Genomic DNA, 20906 nt, shown 5'->3' with positions numbered 1-20906 from the left:
GCAGGACCAGCCCTTCCCATGGGCAAGGACCAGGGGCTGCAGGAGGGATGTCCCCTGGACCTTCATCCTTGAGTCCAGACGGGCTTCAGCCCATCCAGCCCCAAGGGTTAGGATCCAAGGGGAAGCAGGAGGAGAGGGAGGATGGAGGGAGCAGCCGAGCCCAAAAATGTCTTTTGCAGGCGAACACTAACATCCTGAGCAGAGCCGAAATGTGATAAACAGACCATCTATCACAACTGCGTCCCACTGCCAGGCCCTGGCAGCTGCGGCGCTCCCAGCAGCCTGACGAGAAGCAGATGGCGCATCTCCGGCATGAGCCCCTGCATCCGGCACCGCTCCCCCTGGCCGGGTGCGCCCAGCTGGGAACTGGGGCAGAAACCACCCTGTGCAATGTGCCAGGCTCCCTCTTCTGCTGCCCCCGCTTCTTGGTGGGAAAGACCGAGGAAGAGAGCCCCGTGGTGCCCCAACCTTGTGACATCCATCGTTTGGGAGCAGCCTTGGCCAGCGCGGGGTTATCTCCATACCAGCCACGGCCAGGCCAGCCCTGAGCTCTGGCCAAGTGTGGGAACAGCCACAGGGACTCAGAGCCAGGGGAGTTGCTGCAGGCACCCTCCTGCCACCCTGCGCCTTTGCAGAGCCTCTGCCCCACTGCTAGCCCCTCTGGCTGCCGTGCTTCCAGCAAGGAGCAATGTGCGGCATTGCAACGTGCCCCCCCCAGGGGCCAGCCCCCCTTTGCACAGCTGGGCAGTGGGGAACAGGGGCAGGTCTGCCCACAGCGTGCAGCTGCCTGTGCCCAGGGAAAGGGCACGTGGTGGTGCCCGCGCTGGCAGCGTGCTGGCATGGTCCATCTGCCCATCTCTCCTCGCTGGCCGTGTTTCTGGGGCTGTACAGTCACCATGTGCCTTCAGCAGCTTCGATGTCCCCAGGGACTCCCATGGCTGAGCCTGTAAGACACAGAGGATGGCAGTCAGCGTGGCGGTGCAGAGCTGAGTGTGGACTAGTATGGAGCTGCAAGCTCTTGGGTCCCATCCTGGGCAGCTGCTATAGGGTCCCCTTGGGTGCCTATAGCACCCCGCGGGACTGACAGCAATGCCAACAGCTCTGTGCACACAAGAAACCCTACGAAAGCCACTCAAAAGCCTCCCTTTGATTGCTTGAAGCCATGCGTGCCCAAAGCCCAAGGGTGCGGGGCATGTTCCCCTCTCCCGGTGGTGACTGGCAGGTCCCCCGGTGCGCGGGGAGCCCTGCAGTGGGGTCCGGGAATGGCCCCTGTCCTCTCCCTGCCACCCTCCCAGCCTTGGTGGGAAAAGACGGGATGGAGTCTTCTCTGCCCCCACGGCGCGGGGCTGGGAGACCTCAGCTGCCGTCCCCGGGGAGGTGGTGGCGGGGGAAGAAATGCCGGGAAAGGCTGGAGGAATGCGCTGGGCTGCGCATCCCGCCGGGCTAGAGGCAAAACATCTGCCGGGGCTCACACACCGCTGCCTGAGGGGAGGCCCTGGGGGGGAGGGAAGCACCCCCATCCTCCCTCCGATGTCCCCATCGCATGTCCCCAAGACGGGGCAAAAAAAGCCCGAGGAAAGAAGGCTGCCACTAGCATCCCATGCGGCCACCACCCGCTGCTCCCCACCACTCACATTGCTGCTGGGGCACCTCTGCACTGGAGGACACCAGTGTCCCTCCAAAAGTGCCTGCCAGGAGGAGGGCTCCGTCCCCAGGTTGCTCATCCCCTCGCTCGCCTGCGTGCGAACACGCCATGCGGCTTCGCAAGAAGAAACCAGAATAACAAAAGCCTGGACTCATGGGCCTGATTCTGCGGGGACCACAGCCACCACCACATCCCCCATCCAGGCTCTCCAGAGGGTACCTGGGGCACAGCGTGCATGCCCAGGACGGTCCCCTGGTTCCTTCCTTGGTCACACCAGCACTGCCTGGCACTGCCCTTGCTCCTACCCACTGCTCACCTCCAGCCTTTGCCTCTGCTGAGCCGCTTCCCCTGCTCGCCCACCCTGCCGCTGCTGGCTGTGGGTGCTGGGAGGATGGGAGCCCACAGGCGAGCTCTCGGTGGCCGTGAGCTGCCTCCCCGGCGGCGCTGGGCTGAGTCAGAGCTCGGCCCTCCCCGCGGTTACAACACAGCGCCCTTTCCCCTCTCCAGGCAGGCCGCCCCTGCAGGAAATGTCCTTTTTTAATAGCAGTTGGGATTTGTTTCCTGCTTGAAATTCCCCAGCCCCACGAGGCCAGCTGTGAGGCCGGACCTGAGCTTTTGAGGGAAGCCTGAACCCCCCCAGCCAGGAGGGCTCTGCTACGAGCAGCTGCGGGCTGCCCCGCTCTCTGTAGGAGGGTGGAAGGTGCTGTGCGATGCTCAGCCCCATGTGGGCACCTTTTCCCCTCCTCCTGGCCCCCAAAAGCCTGATCTCCACCAGCCATCGGGGCTCCATCCCAGCCCCAGCCAAGCTTTGGTCCTGCTCTGGTCATCAGCTACCCAAGCAGCCCTGATGCCGCCTCCCACTGGCTGAAGAACTCATTGCTTGGTGACACCAGGCAAGGTAAATCCTGCCCAAGGACTCCCCAGGTGCCCCCTCCTGGTTGGCGAGGGCTGGGATGGTGGAGGGGACCATGCTTTTGCTGGAAGGACTCACACAACTCTATAGGAATTTAAGGGATTGACCCCAGGGCAGCTTCTGCTGCCTGTTGGGTGTCCTTCGCGGACAGGGATGCTGCTCGCTGCCGCTTTGCAGCACAAGTTGGTGGCAGGACAGCTTCAACGCTCTTTCCCACTGGGGCCTTCCAGCTCTCCCAGCATCTCCATCCTGTCCCCAGCATCTCCACCCTGTCCCCCAGCATCTCCATCCTGTCCCCCACAGACCACAGTGGCCTCCGCGGAGGAGAGGTGCCTCCTCTTTCCCTTCCTCCCGCCCTCCCTCGCCAGCGCTGGTATTAAATCAATGGTTTATGAGAAAATGGAGGGGCCAAGGGAGATCCTAATCTGGTCGCAGGCTGATTAACCCCGAGTTCAGGCTGAGGTCCTGATGCTCAGCTATAAATAGCTCTGCCTTCCCTTTCCCATCCTCCTGCCGGGGCTGCGGCGTGCCTGCCCTTTTATGGTCAAAAAGGCAGATTTGGAGACCGAGCGGCCCCCATCTCCCATGCTGGGGGCGAGCCAAGGGGGCCCAGGGGGATGCTGCTCTTTCTCGCTGGGTTTTGCTGGGATAAATTATAGTGCCAAGAACAAAGGAGCAGGTTTGGGGGAGCTGAGAGCAGGGGATGGGTGCAGAGGGGAGAGCACATCTGGTTTGTGCTCCATCCTCCCGGGACAGGCGGCCCCTCTGCTGGTGCCAGAGCGAGGGAGAAATGGCCTAATTTGGTGTCTCTGCGGAGCGCCGGGTTCCTCTGCACCCCACTCGAGGCACAGGGTGGTGGCACGGTGGGGACGACTGGAGGGATCCCAGGGACAGACAAGGCCTCTGCCACCTGCGGGCTGCAAACACAAGTTGACATCTCTCTGTTTGTCACCACGGGACAGGGCACCAGCCCTGCCTGGCCACCACTGTGCCCAGTCCTATGTCGCCATGCAGGACCCACCGGCTCCTGCAAAGCCGCCAGTGACAGATGCTGCAATGAGGGGCTGAAACCCTCCAGCAACACCGAAGCCTGGCGTGGGGGTGAGAAAGAGCCTCTGGATGGGCAGGCGTGGTGGGAAGGGGATTCACGGCTGGAGGAAGCATGGCTAAGGCAGAGCCAAGGCACACAGCAGCCCCGCCATCACCTTTCCCACAGCTCTTCCCCACTGCCCCCAGCCCACCGACCACCGTCTCCCCATCCTTAGCTGCTTTCCTACTCCCAGACCTGCCTTCCCCGTCCCCAGCCCACTGCTGGAAGATGTCTGGGGGGCACAGGGAACCCACCGGCGAGGGCTGACGCCTGGTGTCCCCCGTGCTGGCCCCAGGGCATGTGGAGCGTGGGAGCGGGTGCCGGCACCAGCCCTCCCGCTCTGTTTACACGTCACATTCCTGGTCCAGAGGAAGTGGTGCAGGGGTGAAGTCCCAGTGGGGACAGGCCATCACGTCACCAGCCTCCAGCCCTTGCTGAGAAGGACTGGTGGGAACCCAGAGCGTTGCAGGCAGAGTTCCCTGCGGACACTGTTCCCAAGCGGTGCGGGGCGGCTGCTCCAGCATCCTCCCTGCTCCCTGGGCTCTGTTCCTCACCCCCTGCTCTCGCATGGCTCCCCGCCGGAGCTGGCCAGAGGAGCTGGCGGAGGGGATGCTCCTGGGCATGGCGGGCATGCAGGAGCTCACGCCAGGCCAGCAAAGAGCTCAGAGCTGGTGTGGGCAGGGAGCAGCGGGGCTCCCTCTCCTCTCGCAGAGGCACAGCCATGGTGTGGCTGGAGCTCATTAAGCTGCCAGCGCTCTTGGCTGCTTATCCGGGCTTTATCATCTTATCTCCACTCCAGCAAGGGAGAGGGGGAGTGGTGGGGGGGCTGTGCAGCACTGCCTGGACATGAGAGGAACCCCATTAGTAAATCACGTCCCCCGCAGGCCCCAGCTTTCCCAGCCCTGCCTGCTGCCCGCCCAGCTGAGCAGTAAAAGGCGCTAAAAGAAAGTGCCCCAAATAGGTCAAGCTCCCAGCAAGCGGGAGATGAGATGTGGAAAAAGACCGAGCACAAAAGTTACATCAGGACTGGTATTGAGGTGCCATTTCCCTGCAGATCCGTGGGGCCGGGCTCCCCCGTGCCGGCAGAGCCTCCGGCAGGGCTGGCCGGGGAGTGCCCAGCGGGCGGAGAGAAGTGCAGCTCCTCTGCTCAGGTGGGCTCCTGGGGGCAGGAGGTGGGCAATAATAAAAATGAAATTTTAAAAATAAGGTTAAAAAGGGAGCAGCAAAAAAAGAAGGGAAAATCTGAGGTGAGGGAGCGCGGGCATGAAGGCCAGGCTGGAAGAGAGAGCTGCTGCGCTATGTACTGGCCACCAGCAAGTCGGTCCCACAGCAAGCACCAGGGTGACCTGTTGGCCACCATGGGGCATCTTCCCCATACGCAGCATGGCGGGTTCCACAGCCCCATCCTTGGGCCCTGTCTGCCACCATCCCTTGCCCAGGAAAAGCTGCTCGCCCACCTCCCAGTGGAGGTCAGCCTTGGGAGGCAGAGGCAGCGCTGCCCTTAACCTCCCAGCCCTGTGTCACCCATCGTGACAGGGACGTCCCAGCGGTCTCAGGGCAAAGACCTGGTTGCCTGGACGCTGCCAGCCAGCACCCACAGACCCTGCTGCCCTGGCATGGGGAGCCTCCAGCATCGCTGGCACATCCCACCTCCCCACCGCCACTGGGGAAGGGGCTTAACAGAGCTGTTGTGTCCCCATCCCGTCACAGCCTCAGCCAGGGCTGACCCCCTCCCCAAGCTTCACGGGGGGCAGATGGCACTGTCTGCTTCCTGGGGCATGACGGTGCCCTGCGGGGCTGGCCGTGCCCTGGGCAGCCCCACCATCAGCACAATGACCATCTGCGGCTCCAGCACTGCACGGCACCATGCTCCCCTGTTTCAGGGACAGCGGGACGGGGAATACGTTGGTGCTCAGCACCTCCTGCTTCCATGTCTCACATCAAACAGAGCCTGGGCAGGCTGAGTGCCTCTCGCTCACCCTGACCACACACGTGTCTGTTCACCTGCCTACCCGACAGCGATGCACCTAATGCGGGCACAGGGCTGGCCCTGGGGGCTCACCAGACCCTTCTCCATCCCCACGGGCAGCATGGCCATCCCCAGCTCATCCACCAGCACAAAGCAACTTCATCCCTCACCCCCTCTGGGCAGCGGGAAGATGCTCACTCGCAGCAGTCCCAGCCCAGCCCAGCCCTGCTGCACCGGCACTGCGATGGGCTCCTGCCATGCTGCTCTGCAGAACCTGGCTCTGCCCTGGTGCCACTGCCTCTCCCTGCCCCAGGACGCCGCAGGCACAACCTCTGCACGGCCACACCAGCTCCTCGCTCTGCTTTGCCAGCTGCATGGTCTGGGTGTGCAGCAGGGATTTGGTTGCCGCTGCCGGGAAGGGTCCCTGTCCATCCCTGGGGCAGCCCCAGCACCCACTGGCCCTTTTCCCTGCACCACTAGGGTGCAGGACAGAAAAGCCTGGGTACCCCAAGGTAACTGTGTCCCCAGTCTGAATCCAGCCTCTGCCCTCCGCCTCCGAGGCTGTGCCAGATGAGCCCAGCCCCACACATGCTGTCCCTGCCCCAAACCAAAGGGACAGGGGTGACCAGAGGGGCACTGGCACCTCCCAGCCAGTGACCCCTTGACAGCTGGTGGAGGAGGAGGAGGAGGAGGAGGCCCTACTCCTCTCTGCCCTCCCTGAGCCTGGCTGGCAGGTGCTGCCGGCAGGCAGGCACTGCTACAGCTCCCCAGGACGTCCCCAGAGCGGGACAGGCAGCACGTCCCCATCGCCCAGGGGAGGCCAGAGCCAGGCGTGGAGGCAGGGCTGAGAAAAGCCCTGTGAATGTACATGGTCCTGGGCAGGCAAAGGGGTTCGGGGTTCAGGAGCAGTGAGTGCTCCCCCAGCACCCGCTGGCCTGCAGCCACAGGACGTGTGTTGGGCTTTACCCCCCTGGCTGGAGCCTCCCCCCGCGCAGGATCTGCTCCGCTTGCCTCCTCTGTGTGCTCCCGGCCAAGGTCAAAGGATGGTGAAATTGCTCCAGAGCTCAGATTTCCAGCCTCTTGCCTCATCGTTTGCTGCTCAACTCCGGCTTGCTCATGAAGATGAGATTTCGCTGTTTCTGCCCCGCACAATTTAAGATGTCGGGGCCATCCGGGGACCATGCTGGTGTCCCCAGCCCAGCGCTCAGCCCCCTGCGCTCCTGCCTGCAGGATGCCTGTGCCACACCACCGCCCGTCACCTTCGCCAAGGCACGGCGGTGACCGGCTGAGTGCTGTGCCCTCACGCCTGCCCGCTGCTGGCAGGAGCCCTCACCTGCCAGGGGACAAAGTGTGCTGCGGGCTGACAGTGTGGCTCATGGTGGCCCTGTTGTCCAGGAGCCGCGGCAGGCTGCACCGCCGGGCACGGGCACTGGCTCTCCCCGGCTCAGCCTCAGGAGAGGAGGAGCAGCGGGACACCGGGGATGAGCAAAGGCAGGTTTCGCTGGGGGTGCGGAGGAACAAGCCTTGGAAAAGCCTGATCAGGCACAAGGCTGGTTCTCGGATAGAAAAGGAGACCAAGAGAAGAAAAGAAAAAAAAAAAAGCCCTTAATCATCTCCAGACTGCCTCTTGACAAGCATGGAGGGAAATGCCACTCTATCCAACAGCCACCCAGAGCTGCAGCCTGTCTAGACACAGCCTTCCCCAAATTCCTGCTGATAACTGCTTAGGAAATCTTTGGCGGAGGCGTCTGCCTGTGTTTGTTGGAAATGAACTTCTCTCCTGTCGGCCGGCGACAGGGAGGCAATGGCGCTGCCCTTCGGCAGGGCACCCTGGCCAGTGTGTGAAGGCCAGGGAGCCGGGGCAGGCGCAGGCAGGATAGCCCCATGCCGGGGACACCGTCACTGGGACAGGGACACAGGCCATGTCATACCGGTGTCTCCCTGTCGCCGTGTGCAGCATCCCAGAGCCAAGATGCCGCAACTTCCCCGGGAGCAGCCAGCAACAGCGGGAAGCCTTTGAGGCACAGCAGGATGGGGACAGACTGGGACCATGGTGGCCACGGCTGCCCTGAGAAGTTACAGTGCCCTGGTTACTGTCACCGTCCCTTTGCAGAGGGACACACAGCCCATACAGGAGCTTGCACCCTCAGGGATGCCATTGCGCCCTGGCTGGACCCACTGTCCTCATGCTGGACCCGAGCGTCGGCTGGTGGTTGTCCCTGTGGCAGTGGGAGCCCCCCTGCAGAGGAAGGAGGCAGGAGGACATGGCAGCTTGCCACATGCCCGCTGGGCACGATGTCCCCAGGTGACCTGCTGGGAGAGGACAGCCACTGCTGGCGCCCTGGGAGCAGAGGGACAGTGTGGAGCCAGCCATAACCCAGGCAAAGGCAGCACCGTGTCCTGCGAGGGACAGGCAGGGAGGAGGCACGACCCGGGGAGCCTCAGGAGCCTTTGGAAGGCCTAAGCTTGAGACTGTCTAGGAACAAGCCATGTCCATCCCCTCACGCCACATGGGGCCGGCAGTCCTGCCATCGCCTGCTGCACGCCCCGTGCCCCCCCACCAGCCCCGAGGCCAGGCCAGGGCTCGGGCTGACCACACTCGGCAGCCACTGCTGCAACTCCGAGGGGATGAGGACACGGCAACCATTCACCCAGTGAGCCACGGAGCCAGGGAAAGGCTGGCAGCTGAGAGCACGCCAGCGATGCTGGATGGTGGCTGTGGGCTGGGGGGCAGAGCCAGGCAGCGGCAAAGGCTGGGCTGGTGCTGGGGTCCCACAAGCTGCGGGTCGCGGGATGCTCTCGGGCGGTGTGAGTGCTCTGGGTAGGTTGGCTTCATCACCCTGCAAGCCTCCGGCAGTGAGCCGCGGCCCCATCCCCTCCCCAGCCTGTTTTCCCCGACAAGCGGCAGCAGCATGGCCGGCTAGAGGAGCCAAGCGAGCAGCCTGTGGCCCTGCCGTGCGAGGAGCCCGCCCGCCCGGGCTTGCCTCCGGCTTCCTGTTGTTTCCATCCTAGACGTACACAGAGCAGAAAGCAATTCCTCCCTCAGCCCCGGGAGGCCCCTTGCCTGTCCCCAAAAAGCTGTGCAAATCCCACCAAGCCCCTCTCCCAGGGCCACAGCGGAGTTGTAGGCACTGATTTAGGGGAACCTCTTTGCTCAGGAACCCATGGCCCCGTGGCAGCTTGAGCCACTCCTTGCCAGCTCCGTGCTCGGTGGGTTTCCCTGCCAGCACCCCTGTGTTTCGCTCGCCTGCTTCGCTCCTTGTGCACGGCACCCCTGCCCACCTCCCCACAGTCGAGTATCCCGGCAGAAGGATGCTGGAGGAGCCACGCTGTCCCCGTCCGTCCCTGCCCATGGCACGGGGCAGAGCAGGAGCACCCATGCTGCCGGGGACTCTCAGCACCAACCGCCCCCCATCCCCGCTGCCCCACGCAGACAGCCGCCCCACGCACCCGTCCGCACACCCGCCCGCTCCCTCCATCCGCGGGCACCTACCTGCCGCCCCACACCTGCGGCGGGACACCGTGGGGACATGGGCACGCGCCCGCCACCTCCTCCTGGCACATTATAACCCGCCACTGGGACCCTGGCGCTGCCAGACGGGGTTTTTTAAGCGGCTGGCATGGGAGCCCCCGGCGAAAAACTCCTTCCAGGCTGCTTAGAAGCTGGAAAACCTTTTTCTTTTTACCTTATATGAGCTGCAGGAGGAGGCCAGGCTGCCGACGGGCACCGCTGTCAGGGGCGCCGAGGGGATCCATTGGCTGGGGTGCCGTCACGTGGCCCTGCCGCCGCGACCCGCCGCCGCGCAGCCGAGTGTTGCTTTTACCCCCTAAGGAAGGGCTGCTTGACAATTTTCATATTTCTTCTAAATTTGGAGATTTCAGACAATGCTGGGAGGCTTGGCTCGGGATGCCAGAGGCCCATGTGGAAGTCATTAAGTCGGAGAGGGGGAGCGAGGGAAGGAGGGCTGGGGGGAGCGGGGGGGAGGAGAACGGCCAGGGCTGCGCCGGCTGCCAGCGACGCTCCTGGGAACCCAGGCCATCCCGCCCGGAGAAAGTTGTTTGCAATAACTGACTTCCTCCCGGTCCCGGGACCGTGCTCGGGGAGGGGGGGACACGCACATCCCACCGCCGTTGGGCGGGGGTCCGGCGGGGCAGGCTGGCCGGGGGGACGGGGAGCCGGGGCGGCGCTGGCATCTGTCCCGCCGGCCGGGGGAAGGAAGCGGAGATGCTCCCTGGCTCGGCTGGAGGTGGCTCGTGATTCCCATTACTTTGAAAAGCTCCATCTGGCCTGGGAAAAAAGGCGTTTTGGTGGCCCCAGGGCTCTCTCCAGGCTGCCTGCGTGCGCAGGGTGGGAGCCCTGAGCACTGGTGGGGCTGGGACCTCCGTGGGACAGTGGTGGCGAGGCCAGGGCTGCAGGGCTGGATGCATGTGGCCCCTTTGGCTTTTCGCAGCACGGGGAGCCGGTGTGGGAGCTCCATCACCATGGGGCTGCATCAGCCCTGGCCCCTCCTGGCCCTGCGTGGACCATGAGTCCGTGTATGGCCTCCAGCCGGCACTGGGGGCCCGTTAATGAGCAGCTTGTTGGCAGCTCGGGAGGGAAACACCCCACGCCAAAGTGCCTTCATCTTCCTGCACCAGCCATCAGCCCCTGGCATGGCCAGGAAGGGGGTCACCTCTGCTCCGGTCACCACTGCCCTGCCCCGAGCCCTGCCGGGTGACAGAGCTGTTTGCAGGGCTGGGCTGTCCCGGGCCATGAAGCCGCAGCAAAGGAGGAGGAAGCAGCCGCTGCGGGGTCCTCTGCAGCCAGCGGTAACCGAGGGAGAGCCGAGGAGCAAGGGAGGGGGGCACCACTGGCTTCTCCTCTGGGTTTTCCAAGGCAGTGTCAAGGGGGGAGTAAAGAGCTGGCCTCTGGGGTGTCTTGCCCTGAGAGGTCCCCTGGCTCGTGGGAAGGCGCTCGATCCTGAGCCATGCACAGGCACAGCGGTGGCAGCAGCTGCTGAGCACTTCTGGTGCCTGGGGACGTGCATACCCTGCCCTAGACCCAGCGGGGACAAACGTGAAGTCTGGCATGGCAGGACTTCCACTAGCAACACATTCCGGAGGGGCCAAGAAAGGAGAGGGGTTCTACCATCCCCAGACCCCCCGAGCCTGGGAGCTGGGGACAACCCCAAAGCCAGGACCAGGGCCCCTCATGCCACACTTCGTACAGGGACAGTGTGGAGTGCTTGGTGTCCCTCCTGCTCCCCCCAGGGTTACGCACCACCTCAGTGCTGAAGCCTCCGCTGCAGGAGCAGAATGTTCCTGTAGCACCTCTGTGTCCCCCATGGGACATCCCTCACATGCTGAGACTGTGGCTGGCCACCAGCTCCATCAACCCACTAGCCCCATGCCCCTGTAAAGTGGGTGGCCGCCAGCCTGGCATGGCTCTGGATGGCTGCGGGCATCTCTGGGGGGCGAGGGCTGGAAAGGAAGCCCCGCTGCCCACCGCTGGCAGGGAGATGGGTGCTCGGAGTCATCCAGCTCACCTGGGGGAGGTGAAAGAAAGCAAGCAGGCAAAGCCAGCTCTGAACTGGCTGGCCTGGTTTGGCTCAGCTGCTGGAGAAACACCCACTGCTGGAAAGAGGGATTGTGGGCAAGTCACTTTGGGAGATAAAGAGGTGAGGAGAAGAGGCAGCAGCTGGCCGGGCTGCTGCAGAGCACCCAGCCGCGCCAGCTGGCTCTGGGGACGGAGCCCTGAGGTGAGAGCTGGGGGACAGCAGGGAGCAAAACCAGCGCAGAGGAGTTGTAGCAGCAGCAGGGTTCAGCCGAGGGAGGGGACAAGTCGTCCGGGAGGTTACTGCCCTGCCAGCTGCAGTAAAGAAGCAGCAGGAAACGAGACTGTGCTTTTTGCACCACTACACACACGCACACACTCTCCCTCCGCCCCAGGCACCTTGCCGCAATGAACACTGCGGCCAGGCCGTCACAAAACAGGCAGATGTAGGAACCGCCGAGTGCTCGGCCCTGCTCCCTGCTCTGCAATGGGGACCGCGGGGCCAGCGCTGCCCGGCAGGGTGGGGACAAGGCACGGGAAAGCAGCCACCAGCACAGCCCTGTGGGATGCTCAGCAGCTGCCAGGAGAGCAGGGACTGGGGCGGCAGTGCCTGAACCTGCCAGCAGCACGCTCAGACCCAGGGGAGAGAGGCAGATGGTGCCCTCCAAGGAGCCAGAGCCACCATCGAGGTACCTGCCCAGGAATACGAGGGCCTTCCCTGGCAGCAGTCTGGGGGAAAAAACCAAACCTGCCAGTTTCATCCCCTGCATGCAGACCGGTCCAGTGGCCCCGTGGCAGGACAAGCCTTGATCGTGCCATGGCCCAGGAGCAGCCGGCTCCCAGCCATTCTGCCCTCACTCAGCGGGGCGCGGTGCCGAGCCCAATGAGGCTGGGCACACGAGGGGAGCACAGCCCTGCCTCTCGCTGCCCCACAGCAGGGGCATCCCCCTCCTGCTGCTGCAGATACACACAGAGCTGGGACAGCACGTGTGGCATGTCCCCAGGAACACGCTGGGGCTCCTCCCTGGGCACAGAACCCTCCCATGTCGCGTCTGACCCCCGTAGTCCTCGCTGTGTTGGGCATCCCAAGCCTGCGGGTACCCAGCTTATCCCCATCCCGTGCCCTGGGAGCCCAGCAGCCTCCCCGGGAGCGAGCACAGAGCCGGCATCTCCCAGCCCCCCCCACCTCCGTCCCTCTCCCCTCCGCACAGCCGTCCAGCCCCTGCTCTCGGTGGGCTGGCTTTGAGTGAAGCACAACTAACTGCTGCCATTAAACAAACCCTATAATTAGAAACCAGGTTTCCTAAATGAAGTGAAAAATGTAACGTTAGCCTCTGTTTGTTCGCTGGATGCTGCTCTCTTGTTCCATGACCCAGAGGGGTCATGCCCTGTGGTTTCTGAGAAGCCTTAATAAGGTAATGTTTAGGAGGTTACTATCTTTACAACTCTTGTCTTATTACAACTCCATAAGAAAAACATTTGGGGCAAAGCAGGATTCCTCGGCGCGGGTTTGTTTTTGTTACTCCTTCGCTAAGATGCTGCCCAGCGATCCCTCCTCGCGGCAGATTCAGTTTCAGTATCTCCACAAAAGTGCTTTTTTTTCCCACCCCCCGCCGACCTCCAGTCCCCTCGGCTGGGTGCAAGGGCCCGGGTGGCCGGGACAGCCCCTCTCCCATGCCGAGCAAGCGGTGAGGGGGGACCGCTGGCTGCCAGCCGCGCACAGGGCGATGCCGCAGGGCAGTGATGGAGCTGGAGCCCCCGGGCAGGCTCTGCGGGGATGCTCCCTCCTTCCCGAGAGCCCAGGGAGCAATAAGAGAAATCCCTCTCCTGCGAGTCCTGCTAACATCCAAACACACCATATTTACAGCCTTTTCATCTGCTGCCCGAGATCAGAAGGGGCTGCTGGGGGGCAGGCAGGCGTCTCTCAGCCTGTATATTATTACAGCCCCTGCCTCCCTCGCCCCTGTGCATGCGCCGTCTCTGTTGCAGGGGCAGGATGGCATGATTAATGGGTGAGCTGGGCTGGAGCAGCTCTGAAGGTGACCTTCGGGCCTGGCCTGTGCTGCTTTGTAAATCCCTTCCCTCCACAGACTGCTAGAACAGCAGCACGTAGGAGCAGAGGATGGGGAGCAGGGCCGGAGACTTTCTGCCCTGACTTCAAACCATGGGTCCCCCCCCCCGGTGACGACTGCCCAGGAGCTCGGGGGTCCTTGCATGTGCTGCAGTGGCCCTGAGCCCAGGGCTGCAGGGAGGAGAGGTTTGACTTGAGCACGACTCCTCAGGGCAGACGTCAGTGCCACCGTCGAGCTTTCCATTTACCTTCGCCCGCCGCCTTGCCCTGGGAAACTGGGAACTTGGACGCCTGCCCACAAGCAAAAGCCACCAAAGCCCTAAAAATAAGAGGCTTTTTCCTCACAGACCCTGGAAGCACGTCCCCGGGAGCTCCCTCCAGCCCCATGGCCTTGCAAGGAGGGCAGTGGGGATGGCTCCAGGCTGCTCCGTGCACCCCACAAGGGGCTGGAGGGCCAGCCCTTCCCGCAGCCAGGATGCAGAGGGCGAACTGGCAGGACAGTGTCTCACCTTTGCAATCCAGCATGAAATGCAGCCAGCCCTCCAAAGTGCTCAGGGGTTGGCGTCCGACCACCGCGTTGGCTGCCCTAGGCTGCAGCGGGGAGAAAAATTGAGTTGTTTGGAAACCCAGCATTGCCCACCTGTGCTCTGCGCCGGTGGGCAGCGGGGCACAGCCAGTACGAGCTGATGCCAGGAGCCCAAAGGGCTGGGGAAGGTGGGAGGGCAAGCATGGGGGAGGTGGATGGAGCAGGGCATGGGGCCAGGTGCCCATCGGGCTTGGCAGGTTGATGGGGCCTGTGCCCGGGTAGTGCCTCAGCGGTCCCTGCAGCCTCCCTGTCTGGAGAAGACCACGGGGTCCATCCCATGGGGAGCTGGCACTGCCCTGTGCAGAGCACCCAGAGGTGTCCCACTGGGATAAGGGTCTGTCCTTGCCATGCCCTTGCACCAGCCCCTCCAGTCCTCCCCCGCTGCCACCGAAGGGTGACCCGGACGCAGGGCAGCAGGGGCAGGGAGCCGGCGGGGCAGCTGCCTGCGCCACACCGGGCGCTGTGCCGGGCAGGGGCGGAAGGAAGCGGGTGTTTCCAGCACAGGAGAGTAGGCTTTTTCCATCAGGTGCTCTCTGTCTCCAGCAGCAGAAAGGAAAAGAAAACAAAAGGCAGGAGAGGAGTGGGGCAGGAGGAACCTGCGCGTCTGGATCGTGTAACTGGCGACGTGCTGTAAACGCTGGGCGGCTGATTGATGCGCCGGCGAGGCTGCGGCAGGATGTGCTGGACACGCACCCTCCCTCCCGCCCCGCCGTCCTGGCGCTGCCGGCACCGCTCTCCCGACGCCTCTGGCCCCCCTCGAGCCTCCTGCCTGGGGGCGGGCAGGCTGGGGTGCTGCCGGCCCCGCGGCCCCCAGCCCCAAAGGACACCCCTGCAGAGCTCTGCCTCCCGACGCCAAAGGCTGGCTGTTATCTCACGCGCGTGATCCAAAGGGCGTGATTTACTGACAGCCCGGAGCATCACCCAGCTCCCCGCCCGAGGAGGCAGAAGGGCCGCCGAGCCAGCCGGATTAGGGCTATATAAATAATACCGTCCTTTGATGCAGAACTGAGGCGCAGGGAGGCCCCGGGCTCCCAACAGCTCGTCCAGCCCCTCGCGCAGCCACCGCAGCCACCCCTCCTGCCTGCAGCACCCCAGCACCTCGGGGCGGCTCCGGGGCTGCAGCACCCACATCGGGCAATGCCCCTTCCCTCCCACGGGAAAACCTTTCCCGGCCAGGGTGGGGACTCTGGGGACAGCGCCGGTGTCACAGGGGTGTGGGAGGAGAGGGGTCCCTGTCCCATGGACGGCTGCCCAGGGGAGGGCACCCACCCTGCTCCGTGCCAGCAACAAATTCCTGTCCGCCCTCGCCAGCTGGGTCGTGGCTCTGTGTTTATGCAACGGCAGAATTAAGCACTTTTTGTTTTTCCCTTTTTTGAGAACGGGGAGTTTTAATTCCCACCAAACAATGTTCTTTTTCCAGCAAGCTTAAAATAAGCCTTTTTGGCCCGGGTGTCTCTGGAGCCGCTCACGTGCTGAGCGGGCCTTTGTGCAAATATGGCTGTGAGCACCGTGCCACCGGCTCGGCCGGGCACTACCTGCTGGGAGACAGCGGGGGCTACTGGGAGGGTCCCATCCTGGGCCCCCACACCGACAGCCCCAGCCCAAGCCCTCCTCCTGGCCATGGTGCAGGGCTGGCTCTGACGAGGCCAGCTCACCAGAGTACGCTTACGTTTGACGAGTGGAAAATCTTGCTCATGTGGAGATAGGAGGTGCCGTGGCCGCGCCGGAGCCGGCCCCATCTGCCTGGTCCACGGGTGGGTGTGTGCTCAGGTGCGCTGGGGCATCTCAAACCCCGCAGAAGGTCCAGGAGCAGCTTGGTGCCCGGAAAAGCAGCCATGCCCTGCAGCGTGGCACCAGCAGTGATGCTGCCCACTGCCCGCCACGGGTGGAGGGGACCGCAGACCCCACATCAGCGGCTCCCACCCTGGCAGGGACATTCCTGCTTGTGAAAAAAGGCAAAAAGCTATTTTCCGCCAGCATGGGAACCGTGGTCTGATTCCCTCCATTCCCTTACCCGTGGCCCCCGTCGTGTTCTCTGCCACGTGCTCCCTGGCCAGCGCATCCCTCCTGCTGAGCACGGCACAGCACGGCCACCCTGCATCCCTCTACCCCGGGAGCTCAGGCACGGCAGCGGGTTCCATGACGGTTACCCTGGGAAACATGCGCCTGAGTTTACTTGGGTCAGGTAGAGCCTATCTTCACAGCCCCTCCTGCCCTGTTTGGGGGCCTGGTCCCACTCTCCAGGCTCTGCTTTCCACCCAAGTTTCCTGCGGCAGTGGGGTGAGATGGTGGGGAGGTAACAGGGATGAGCACATACAACAAAACCTGAAAGCACATCCCTTCTCCCCAGGGGAGCCATGCAGGGATTTCCAGCCTTTCCCGGCCACCCGCTCCCTCACCTCCCCCCGAGGGGCTGACTGCAGCACATCCCACTCCCGCAGGGGTGTCACTGGGGCTGGCACAGGCACACGGAGCCTGCCGGCCACCCTGTCCCAGCCTGGAGGCAGGGGCTGGCCATCACCCAGCTGCCCGCGCACCCTGGCCCCTTCCCTCACGCGAGGCCGGTGGGGAAAAGCTGCCTGCGCCCGCCCCCGCCTCCCCCAGCTTATCAAATTTGGCCATGTCTGTAAAGCCCTGGTTTCCTTTTCACCAAAAAAGATCAAAACTGGGTAATTGGCTGCTGGCGCGGATGCCTCTGAGCCTCTCTCATGTGTAAACAGCATTGCCGAGCGCTGACACAACGCAGGCGGCTGCGGCACACGCAGGCAGCCGGCACCCTCCAGGCACCCCAGGCCCGGGGCTGCTCACTGGTCCTTCTTGGGGGATCACGGAACAGGGGCTGAAATCACTGGGGTGCAGGCTCAGCACCCCAGAAAAGGCTGGTGGCGGAGGGCTGGGTGCTGCCGTGCTGCTCGGTGCAGCAAAGGCAGGTGGCTGCAGGGCCCCTGCTACAGCCAGGTTCCCAAGGTGACAAAAGGGACACGCTGTGCCCAGTGCAAATCATCAGACTTCACCCAAGGGGACGGCAAGGACCCTGAAATGCCACGCTGGAACTCTCCTTGGGGATATTAATGTGGGCTGGGGCTCCCCCGTGGGTGGGAGCAGCTGGGCCGCATTCCCTGCTGCACCCCGGGGATGGCAAGGCTAGGAGGGGGAGAGGGGCAGTGTGAATTATGGGGGGGATGCAGTGAGTTTTACCATATTTGCGGTGTTTTTTCTAGAGGCCCAGTTCACGGACTGGGAAAAGAAGGTGGAAATTTCCTACTGCCCTGCAGATCACAAGGGTCTTCAAACCCCTCGGGAGGTACAGCGAGTCGGGGGGGGGGCAGGGGGAAACTCAACACCTAGTGCTGCCACAAAAGCTGGTGGTGCTGGGGAGGGAGCGTGTGGGGGGGGGCTGCTGGAAAGCGGAGGCAGAAAACACCAAAGAGAGGTGGAGCAGCCCCCCCAGCGCCGCCTGGCCTCCCGGCACAGCAGCCCTAACGGTGTAAAGGCCCTTCCAAAGGAGCAGGGCAGACCCTGCTGTCCCAGAGGGTGGGGAGCACCCCTGGCTCCCGGCTGGGGCTGGCAGGGGAGGAGGGATGCAGTGGGGGGCGGAGGGGAGGAGGGATGCAGGGATGGAGGGAGGGATTGAGGGGAAGAGGGATGGAGGGAGGGCGAGCTGGAGGGGAGGAGGGATGCAGGGATGGAGGGAGGGATTGAGGGGAGGAAGGAAGTTGCGGAGGAGGGATGCGGAGGGGAAGGACGGCGGGCTGGCGGTGCGGTTGGGTGGAGGACAGCACCATCGTGTGGCACAGCGGCTGCCTGGCCGCAGGGACGGGGACAGCCCGGGGAGAGGCGGGGGGGCTGCGATGCCCAGGCTGCTGCAGCCCCTGGCCCACGCCCAAGGCCAGCCCCGTGTCCCCCATCCCTGGGACGGGGCATCACAGCCGGCATCCCCCTGCCTCAGTTTCCCCCACCGCAGCACCCTGCATCCCCAGGCTCGGCCCCGGGAAGCCAGAGCAGCACGGCGTGGAGTGGGAGCAGCACCCCACCACTAACACCCCCCACCCTGTGGCCCTGGGGATCAGCCCCAAGGCCGGCTCTGAGCAGAGCTGGTGTGTCCCCAGGGGTTGGGGACAGGTTTGAGGACAGCAGGAAGGGAAGGATTTGGGGACAGACAGACCGGGGTGCAGGAAGTCATGGGTGCTGTCGCCTCACTGCTGGGCAGAAGGGTCAGGTGGCTCCTGGGGACAGCAGAGCTGGTGGTGGCACACAGATAATGTCAGGCCCTCAGCGGTTCCCACAGGGACAACAGGACAGCCCCAGGCTCCCCGCACACCTTGCTGCCAGCACAGAACACAGCCCACCCCCAGTCCTCCCGTGAGCCCCTGCTCCCCCAGCCCAGCAGCTGTGTCCCCCCTGTGACCATGCTGGTGGCACCACCAGAGCCCAAACCCCCTCCCCAGGGCAGGGCTTTGCCCATGGAGCCCCTCTGGGCTGCCCACTCCACTGGGGACCCGCCACCGTCCATGGTCACAGCCGCAGGTGGAGCCAGCGCCCGGGGAGGCGGCGGGTGGCCGAGTCCCAGACCACGCTGGCCCCCAGCCCCGCCGGCGCCGAGGCTCCCTGGCACCTCAGGGACCGGACACACCTCCGGCGGAGCGGAGACGGGGGCTGGGGCTTTCCCTTTTTAGCTCCCAGGCTCGCCAGTGCCAGCCACACTGCAGGACGACGGCCGGCAGCCCCTCCGCGGCGATGGAGAGGGCTCCAAACCTGGTAGGTGACTGCACCAGGCTTGCGCCTTGTTTTCCTTATTTAATATAATTACTTGCACGCTTGTTTACCTGGGTTTGTTTGCTTTGGAGATGCATGCTGTGGCCCATCGCTCCCATGCCTGCCATGGCCGGGATGCAACAGCCTTGGAGAGCAAAGCCAGGACAGTCCAACCGGACAGTCCGGCACCGAAGGGGGAAAACAGCCCCGGCTGCGGGGTCCCTGCCCGGGACACCGCACGGCCGTGGGAAGAGCTGCGGGATGGCAGGCAGGGCTGCGGGACAGCAGGCAGGGTGCTGGGCTGGCTGCGGGGACACGAATAGCAGGGAACAGGACTACAGAAAGCAACTTTGTTCGCCGCTGGGCAGCCTGCCGGGTGTCAGCACACGGGAACTCGGCCCTGCGAGGCCGGAGGGAGAAGGAAAGGAAAAAGCATCTTTCTTTCTCTCTCACCGTCCTCGGAGCACAGAGGGAGGGAGAGGAGGGTTTGGATAAAGATCCCATTCTTGACTGTCTCATCTCTAAAGCTCTTTTTAGACCAGAGGCTGCCCAGGTACAGCCCGAGCTGAGGGTGTACCCATCCCTCCCAGCACACAGCCACCTCGGGGTGGGCAGGGAAGGGACCAGGCACAGCTCGGGCAGGGGGACTTTGGGCAATGCAAATTGCCAGCTGCAACCAGGGTGAGGGGCTTTGCAGCCACACGCATCACCTGGGGCTTGGGCTAGGGGCTCACCATGACCCTGTGCCCACCACCCCTGCAAACTTCCCTTGTGTGCTTCCACGGTCTTGCCCGCAGGGATAGAGTTGCCCTTTAGGGGTTGCGTGTGCCACCCCAAAGTCATTGTGGTCCTGCCATGTCCCAGTGACCCATGGGAAGTGGGAGACCTCCCCTCCCATCCCAGCCCTGCAGCCCGGGCAGCCACATACCAACCATCCTCCTCCTTCCTTAGCTTCTCCTCTGCATCTTCACCTTTGCCATGGTCCTAGTCCCTGAAGCAAAGGACCAAAACAAGGCAGCGAAGGGCAGGAGAAGGGGCCCGACGCGGCCCCCCACGGCCACCCCTGCCCTGGCCTGGGCCCCGGACGACTCCTACACCTCCATGGCAGACTACGAGCGCAGCATCCAGGACATGGTGCGCCAGCTGAGGAACGGCTCTGAGCCGGGAGACACCAAGTGCCAGGTCAACCTGCGGCTCTGGAGGTCCAACCGGAGGAGCCTGTCCCCCTGGGCCTACAGGTGAGCTTGGGGCAGGGACCCTGGGGACATGCACAGTGGCTCCGTGCTAGCAAGCACCATGGCAGCCACAGCTCCAGCATCATGGGGCTGCGGGGGCTGCTGGGAGGTGCGATGCGACACAACACCCCGTTTCACCCCCAGAGGCATTGCCCTGCCTATCCCCAGCCACCCACTGCCTCCCACCTTACCACCTCTCCAGCCTCATCTTGCTTTCCCTCTCCTCCAGCATAAACCATGATGCAACACGGATCCCGGCAGACATTCCCGAGGCCCGATGCCTCTGCACTGGCTGCATCAACCCCTTCACGATGCAGGAGGACCGCACCATGGCCAGCATTCCCATCTACAGCCGGCTGCCTGTCCGACGGCTGCTCTGCCAGGTGCCAGGCGAGGTCGGGCACAAGCCCTCTGGGAAGAAGAAGTGTCACAAGAAGTACCAGACGGTCATGGAGACCATCGCTGTGGGCTGCACCTGTATCTTCTGAGGTTGCAGAGCTAACCCCTGCAGCCAGGCATGGGCATCTAACCAGCTTGCTCTTGCTTCCTGAGCTTGTCCAGCCCTCTGGGAGAGGGTCACAGAGAGCCCCTATGCAAGGAGATGACAGCTCCAAGAGCTCCCCAAAATTCCCCTGCACATTCCATCAGCCTCAGCCCAAGCAGCCACTTTGAGGACACCAAGCTATGCAGCCCTGCAGTTGGTCTCGCAAGACACCCCCCCAAAGCCTTCTCACCTCCAGAGAGGAGCTCATTAGGGTGGCCGGGGGAGAGAGGGAGGTGGCTGTCCCCAGATCCCTCTGGCTGGGCTGGATCAGGCCTCCTCCCTCCCCAAAATCCCCATGTGCTTTTGTCCGCCCCATCGGCGCAGAAGTTCTGGGAGCGCCTGGTCCTCCCCAGCCCTCCCCTGCCCACCTACAAGTTCCTCTGCGCTGGGCCAGCCAGCCCAGGGACCGGGACAAGCGGCCGGTGGTCAGGGTGGCTTCTTGAGGTCCTCAATAAAGTGCATCGCTGGCCCCCGTCTGAGCTGCCCCTTGCCTCAGCCAGTCACGCTGTCCCTCTGCCCCTGCCCGGCACGGGGCACGGGGCTGGGTGCTGCCCAGCTTCTCCCA

General features: G+C 63.8%; 2 protein-coding genes across 2 annotated transcripts; one reads left to right on the top strand and one right to left on the bottom strand.

Annotated features, from left to right (window-relative positions):
* Positions 1-820: 820 nt before the first annotated feature.
* On the bottom strand, positions 821-9053 carry LOC128916384 (uncharacterized). Its single transcript, XM_054217936.1, has 2 exons — positions 1962-9053; positions 821-944 (listed from the first exon to the last, which is right to left on the bottom strand). Exon 1 carries the CDS (start codon positions 6797-6799, stop codon positions 5777-5779), a length of 1023 nt encoding a protein of 340 aa, XP_054073911.1. The 5' UTR covers positions 6800-9053; the 3' UTR covers positions 821-944; positions 1962-5776.
* An 8532-nt stretch (positions 9054-17585) lies between these two features.
* Positions 17586-20762, top strand: IL17B (interleukin 17B). The gene is made up of 3 exons (XM_054217468.1): positions 17586-18565; positions 19514-19800; positions 20027-20762. Exons 1-3 carry the CDS (start codon positions 18545-18547, stop codon positions 20283-20285), a joined length of 567 nt encoding a protein of 188 aa, XP_054073443.1. The 5' UTR covers positions 17586-18544; the 3' UTR covers positions 20286-20762.
* The last annotated feature ends 144 nt before the right edge of the window (positions 20763-20906 follow it).

The sequence above is a fragment of the Rissa tridactyla genome, chromosome 11 (genome assembly GCF_028500815.1).
Source record: "Rissa tridactyla isolate bRisTri1 chromosome 11, bRisTri1.patW.cur.20221130, whole genome shotgun sequence".
In the NCBI taxonomy this organism is placed as follows: Eukaryota; Metazoa; Chordata; class Aves; order Charadriiformes; family Laridae; genus Rissa; species Rissa tridactyla.
The sequence above is the reverse complement of the archived record's forward strand: the minus strand, read 5'-3'. Positions and strand labels throughout refer to the sequence as shown.